Raw genomic sequence first — 7,376 nt, 5'->3', positions numbered from 1 at the left:
GGTTTTACGGCAGCTTGCATCCTAAATGTGTCACTACTGCCACCTTCTGGAAAGAAGTGCACCATCTAGAACAGCACAAGGAATGACTGGATCATTTTCTGTTTTTCAGATTACAGTCAAAATCCTGGAGGCACAAGGACAAACCCTAGCAAACAGAGGTCACCACGGCCAGAGGAAGAGAGTGTTAATCCTCCTATGTTATACATATGTGTGTTCATATGTAGGTATATACGTATGCTGATGTTTAAAATGCTGGGGTCACTTTGACACCAAACATGAAAGATGGCTGTTTATTTTGACTTTGACAACAGAGGATGCAATAACAGTGCCAAGAGTCACTGTCACTTTTTACACACTAATGTTTTAGACAAAATAACAATCCCAAGGCTCTAAAACCAGATGTTTTACTAATTACACCTTTTCATTTTTGCTTTTAATAATCTTCCTTTTAGTTTCGGCTCATATTTTGTATTTATACTAAAAAACTATGTTCGCCAAATATTGGACTGATTTCTTTCAAAGACTTTTGAGCAGAAAAAATGGTTTTAATTATGTTGTTGTCTGTTTGTGACAAATCTGTGGCCCCACAGACAAGTATGAAAAGATCAAACACAATATATACTGTAATTACTACCATATTTACAGCCAGGCTGGCATCAGCAGTCTATGTGCTGTTATTGTTTGGAGATATTTCTGCAGTTTTTAATGATGAATAATCGTGGTGCTTTTTCAGCTAACTAACATTAGCACAGGTAAGGCCAGAGTTTTTGATCTGTTCAACTGCAAATCAAACAAAAAAAATGTAAATACCAAAATATTTCAACAGTTTTCTAAGGAAAAAAGTTGCATTATTTATAGCTAAATAGCTGTATTATTTGATTTAACAACACGTGATGTGTTCAGGTGTTAGTGTACTACGGCTCCAACACTCTCTATATAATTCAGGTCAAATTAAAAATGGCTAGGACAGGCTGATTCATGGGAAATGTAGTTATATGCCAACAAAATTAAGATGTGATGATTTCCAACAAATAATCTGTCAAAAGAAGAAGCTTTATTTATAAAAGTGTTTTCAACAGGGCAGGTTGGTCTGAAGAGCCTTATACAGCAACAAGAGACCAGAAATACACTGGAAAACAAGTAAATACACAGCACTGATATGTAACTATGACGTATGCGTCTGTATATCATCATGATACTGTAGAACACACTGAGTCCAGTAGTTGAGAAAAGCAGAAAAGGCCACAAGGCTCTTAAACACTGTAGGTTCAGGTTCAGTAGCTGCACACTGGCAGCTTATTTATAGTGTTGTGGTCTGTTATCCATTTGGTACGAGTGTCCTTAAACGCACCACCACAGAGAGAGGATCTACAGAGGAAAGATTATTAAAAAAGAGTTTACTTCAAATTAGGGACATTATTTGTCCAAATTATACATTAGCACGTGAATGCATCACTGTGACAGACTTCAGAAAGGAAGAAATAAATAGAACAAGTACAAAAAGAACTTTTTTGTATGAGGCCCTCAATTAATTTCTTCTCCTGTCACATTTATATGTTAACATTTACAAAAATGTTTGACCAAATTAAATTAAAAAACTTGCAGTGAAAGTGCAAAATGTAAACTGCAATCAGTTTTCTGCCTTTAGGAGATATGTCCAGAATCTCTGATTCGATATGAACATAACAGAAAAATAACTCTTTTTTGTTTCTGATGGTCTGCCATTCTTATTTTGATAGTTGTGTGCATCTTGTGTCAATTGTGTCAGCTGTGAAAACATTTCACTGGAAAATATTCTGTCCAGTTTTGGGCTTTTCAAAGGTTGGCCAGGAGTATCTTCAAAATCCTTTAAAAATACATTACTTTTATTCAAACTATAAATTCATTTATTTTCTTTACTATACACTGTTCCCAAAGGTCAGCGTTATAGCTCATTTTGGAGAGAAATCCCAGTTTTTCAAACAACTAATCTATTATTTTTTGATTAATTGTTTAGTCTATGAAATATAGTGAAAATGACTATCAGTGTTTCTCAGTGTCCAAGGTGACATTGTCAAATATTTAATCAACCAACAATCCAAAACCCAAAGACCTTCAGTCTACTATGAAAGAGAATAGAAAAGCAGCAGATCCTCACAACAGAGAAGCTGTGATCAAAGATAAATTAAACCATGACTGAGAATCTTAACAGACATGTTGTAATCAAAGAGCAGCTGCTGAGACAAATGTATTTATAACTAGGCCTGGGTGATAAAACCATAGTGATCTGTACCGGCAACAGACGCGTCATCAATACTAATATGAAGATTGATCGATAGAAAGTCAGATAGCTTCACAGTTGCATGAAACAACCCAGAGCGTGCCACCTCCCTGGCTCATAAACAGCCAATCACATCCCTACAAGTGACACAGAGTCAGGCATTCAACAGGTTTCAGTTGTACCAATAACAACAGAAGTGTGGAGTGAGAAAATGATCACAGCTGCTGAAGGTAGGTTGGTTTCTTTAATTCTGAACAATATCAAATCAATGCTGTGTGTAAACTGTGCAGGAAAACAACAAACTCATCACCTCAGCAACTCCCTTTGGATCACGCAACATGTCGTCAGTCTCGACCAACATCTGCTACATCTCAAGAGACAGGCCACAGGCTCCATGATGGAGAGGAGCTCAACAGCGACACCGTATGACGCAACATCCAAACGGTACAAGCACATAACCCACGCAGCAGTGTCCCACTATTCTCCTGGTCTTCACGAAAAATGGGTCACTGGAAATTATTAATAATAATCAATATTGAGTGTGTGGCCCTACTTTTAACTCACAGCAGAGATGGACAAAACTATCAAAAGATACAGACGCTTCTGCAAACACTGCCTTTAAACTGTGACCAATAAAAAGCTACTGTACAAGAAAGCGTACAGGTGTTTCAGTTCATTCAGTCTGAATGGTCTGCAGACGTCACACAGGAGCCTGAGAAAAACGAGTACTTCTGCTTTGCAGGAACTGGCTCCGATTTAATCTCATTTAAAGAAGGAAAAGTGCAACACAGAAGAATCTCAATGCTGTCAGTTGTGGTATGCTGAATGTCTCCAAGTACTAAAGTACCCATAAGCCTCAGCGGCCATTGTCCATCCAGACCAGTGAAATCAGTTTCATCATAGTCAGGATGCTTCATCACTGCAGACAGGAACAGAACAGGAGTCTGAAGCTCTCCAGGACTTCTGACTGACTTCTCTCGTTGTTGTGGACACAGTCTGCTGACTGTGACTCTCTCACATTTCTTCAACTCAATGTATCAACAGGAGAATTTCATGTGTCACTGAGCAGATCTTCTGTCTTCCTGCTCCGGCTGAAGCCCTGACATCATCTTCATGAACTGTTGATTGTTGGGATGCTGCTGGTGATCCACTGGCATAATAATGGATAGTGTTATTGTCAGTGCATAGTATTTCAACCCTCACTTGACCAACACTGTAATCATACAACCATCTTGATTAGGCTGATAACGTGAAGGTTTGCAAGTACACATGGGAATGTTCCCATATCCACAACACATGCCATATAACTTAATTGCAGCATTAGCAACCACTAAAGTATTAGCTTCCATCAGTCAAGTGCCAGTTGTCAATGGGAAATGAGACATGACGTTGATTCGGAATCAACTACTGCGATTAGTGACTCTGGGACACATAAATAAAACTGCCCTGACTTGACATATGATGAGTGGCGTATCAGAACTGAGTTGGTTCATATCTATCAACCATGTTTCAAACTCAGCATCTGTCTACAGCTCTGTCCCATGTCAGGCTCCACGTCCTTCACAGACTATGACGTATCACTTCACTTAGGCCGTCCAAATCCACTGGACATCTTTCTGTTGCATGTCACCAACAACTGTTGCAATGGGGAAAAGATGGCAGTTCTAAGTGATTTGCTTTCCACTTTAAGCTCTGAAGGAGAAAGTAAATGTACAATAATGAGTCATTTTCAGATGGCTAAAGTTTCTGTCTCCATGAAAGTGTGGATCTATTCCTTCCCCTCCTCCTGCTCCTCTTTGTCCTTGTCCTCCTCGTCCTCCTCCTTGTCCTCCTCCTCTCTGCCTCCTTCATCGCCTCTTTCAGCCTCTTTCTTGCCGCTGCCTCCATCCCCATCTTCATCACCACCAGCCTCATCCTCACCTTCTTTAGACTCTTCCTCGTCGCCCTCGCCCGTACCCTGAGAATACAAACACATTTTAGGATTTGACTGATGGTCTGCCTCTGAGAAGTGTCACATTGTTGTGATGTTTTCATCACTAATAAACTAACAACTAACTGGCTGGTTTAAGGTTAAAGTCAAGGTGGGTCTAGAGGTGTACCTGCTTTAAGCGGCTCCTCCTCCGGCTCGGGATTCGGGCCTTCATCCTTTGGGACAGCGCCAGCAGTTTGCTGTGTCTCTGCCTCCTCTTCGCCTTCTCCGCCTCCTCTCTTCCCTTCTCCTCCGCATGGTCCGAGTCCGACTCGTCCTGCCGCTGCAACCTGCTCCGCTTCCTGGGCTGCACCATCCTCTTCGGTTGGCTCCTGTCATCCTCTTCATCGTCCTCCTCTTCATCGTCCTCCTCACTGGAGGACGAGGAGCTGTCGTTGCCTCCCAGGAACGAGCGCTTCCTGCGGGTCACGGAGCGGCTGTCGTCGCTCGAAGTCGCCCCTGACTCGCTCCGGCCCCGGTAATCCTGCTCGCTGTCGTCCTCCGGGGAGCTCTGGAAGTCGGACTGGGATCCGGAGGAGGAGGAGGAGAAGGAGCCCTCGTCACTGTCGTCCAGTATGGAGGCGGGCAGGCCGATCTGCCGCTTCTTCGATGCAGCCACTTTGGTTTTCCGCATCGACGCGAACATTTTCCGCTTGTACAAACTCTCCATGTCTGCACGCGGAACTGGAGACCAGTGACATGAAACAGAAACTGGGAACCAGACTGAGAGTAAACAAGCTAACGCTGCTAGCTGGCTTGTAGCGTCTGCGCGTCTCAACGACGAAAACAGCCAAGGTCTGCGTCAAAACCGCAACAAAGCACCTGAACTCTCCTCCGTGGGCTTTTATTGTGGAGTCTTTTCACGGAAAACTTCTGTCCGTTTGTTTTTAAGCAACATTAACTACGTAACACCTGGACATGTCGGAGATTTTTACCCCAGTCCTGTTAGTTATGTTTTATTATGGCTCTTGCTTCTTCTTCGCTTCTTCTTGTTCTCCTCCTTCTTCTTCTTTGACGTTTTACGGCAGTTGACATCCACGATGTGCATTACTGCCACCTTCAGTTTCTATTGGGCCACTCACATTAAAGTTGTATCCAGTCTTCATTGAAAAACTATACAATTTCTTATTTTGAACGCTGTCTCCACAGTCTAATATACTTTTAACGTTGTCCTCTACCCGCCCTATTTTAATTATGTCATAAGTTCTTCTATTTTCTGTGTTAATTTCCTGCTTTATATAAGAATATACTAAACTGTCTTTACCGGGTATAGGGTTCGATTTGTGCCAAAATATGTCCACATGTGCAGTGTCTATGGCTATGGAAGCCGAGGGCTGAAGTACATAGACAAATGTTTTGTCACATGATGAGCAAAGAAAGACCATACTCGCAAATATTTTATATCCTATCTTCTCAAGATAACAAAGTTTGTTATCCCGAGATAAGGAAATATCATCAGGAGAAAACAATTTTTTGTCATCTCAAGATATTATGAGGAGAAAACTATTTGTTGTTATCCTGAGTTGGTGAGATATTATCAGAAGTAGAAGAGTTTTGGTTATCCTGAGATAACGAAATATCGTCAGGAGAAAACTGTATTTGTTATCCCAAGATAACAAGATATTATCAGGAGAAAAAGATTTTGACTGAACTTCATACACTAAGTCCTAGTGACTCTCCTCCGTAGCCTTAGTAATTGTAAGCTGACGAGGATCTAAAAATGATCTTGTATGAAAAGACACAGTGTGACCTCTGCACATGATTGAATTATTCTCTGGTGCGTTGATCAATGCGCCGCCCTGACATTTTCAGTTTTCAGCACTAGAAGTTTCCATCTGCATCTGATCTCTGATTAACAAAGTCATATTGAGAAAACAAGCTTTGTTATCTCCAGATAAGGGTATAATTATCTCGTTATCTCAGGATAACAAAAAATGGTTTTCTCCTGATAATATCTTGTTATCTCTAGATAACGAGCTTTGTTATCTCAAGATAAAAATATTAGCGAGTATGGCCTTTCTCTGTCAACTGATCATGTGACAAAACATTTGTCTATAGCCGTGACAAAACTATTTTGACAGTCAGATTGTCTGTGTCTATTGCTCACCTGACAAAACATATTTCTGTCAACAACAGTCAGATGACACATTGGAACAATGTGCACAACAACACAGTAAAATGACAGGAAGTGCAACAAGACGACAAAAGTACAGCACTACTGACACAGACAAACTACTTATTATTTACAAATATATCATTTATCATAATGGAGAATAAACTAGGACTTAATACACTCCTCTGAGGCATCCTGTTTCCTACAACATATTGGCTCGATCTGGCACTATCTGTACCTGAATAGTTCTCCCATCTAAAAGTCCGTAACCCAACTGAACATTTCCTCTCTTTTCCATTTAGTGCAGTTTGATTAGAAGCCCCTCTTTCTATAATATATCATAGGCATTTTCAACATTGAAAACACTGCAACCACTGCCTCTTTATTTACTTGAGCTTTTCTTATTTCATCCTCTAAACACAGTACTGGGTCCAAAGTGCTCATTTCTTTCCTGAATGTGCTTTGATACACCTCTACTTTCCACAAAGTACATTCATGTATTTATAATACGTTTCATTAATTTATAGACGTGCTCAAAGTTTTGGTCAATAGTTTCCAGGCATGCTGGCATCTTTTCCAGGTTATCTTTTTGGAATATTTATCACCTTCTTCAAGCTCCCTGGAATTCTTCTTATCCCACACTTTTTTATATAGCAGCAATAATTTCTCTAAACTTACTACAGTGTAAAAGTTTTATGTTATTGTCCTCTCTTTTAAAGTTATTTTCATCAATTAGAAATACTTTTAAAGAGAAAAAAAGTAAACTGAAAATATATTATGGTGTTAAAGGCTGTGTCAGGTGGTTGGACTCACTGCTCTCATCAGCGTCATTCCCAGCAGCAGCAGGCAGTTGGTTTCATTAGAAAAGCTCTGATACACCCCCTGCACCCTCTGACCTGCTCAGCAGCAAACAGCAGACAAACACAATTAAAGAGCAGTTGTTGAACACAGAGGAGCATTTAGCAGCTGGAGATCCTGATATTTTTACCCAGGAGACCAAAACAGAGCTAAAAGAGAGGGAACACAGGACTTTT

General features: G+C 40.6%; 1 protein-coding gene across 1 annotated transcript; it reads right to left on the bottom strand.

Annotated features, from left to right (window-relative positions):
• Positions 1-1,032: 1,032 nt before the first annotated feature.
• On the bottom strand, positions 1,033-5,292 carry LOC111221126 (transcription initiation factor TFIID subunit 11-like). The gene is made up of 2 exons (XM_022744464.1): positions 4,360-5,292; positions 1,033-4,217 (listed from the first exon to the last, which is right to left on the bottom strand). Exons 1-2 carry the CDS (start codon positions 4,897-4,899, stop codon positions 4,029-4,031), a joined length of 729 nt encoding a protein of 242 aa, XP_022600185.1. The 5' UTR covers positions 4,900-5,292; the 3' UTR covers positions 1,033-4,028.
• Between the last annotated feature and the right edge of the window lie 2,084 nt (positions 5,293-7,376).

This window comes from Seriola dumerili, unplaced genomic scaffold, assembly GCF_002260705.1.
Source record: "Seriola dumerili isolate Sdu_G_001 unplaced genomic scaffold, Sdu_1.0 BDQW01000081.1, whole genome shotgun sequence".
Classification (NCBI taxonomy): domain Eukaryota; kingdom Metazoa; phylum Chordata; class Actinopteri; order Carangiformes; family Carangidae; genus Seriola; species Seriola dumerili.
Note: the sequence above shows the minus strand (reverse complement) of the source record. Positions and strands in the feature narration are given on the sequence as shown.

Bases quoted from the DNA above. Each gene is read 5' to 3' on its own strand.
- LOC111221126 (XM_022744464.1), bottom strand. From the start codon at position 4,899: ATGGAGAGTTTGTACAAGCGGAAAATGTTCGCGTCGATGCGGAAAACC. The intron at 4,218-4,359 runs GTACACCTCTAG...TTGTATTCTCAG, and splicing joins GGAGGAGCCGCTTAAAGCAG to GGTACGGGCGAGGGCGACGA.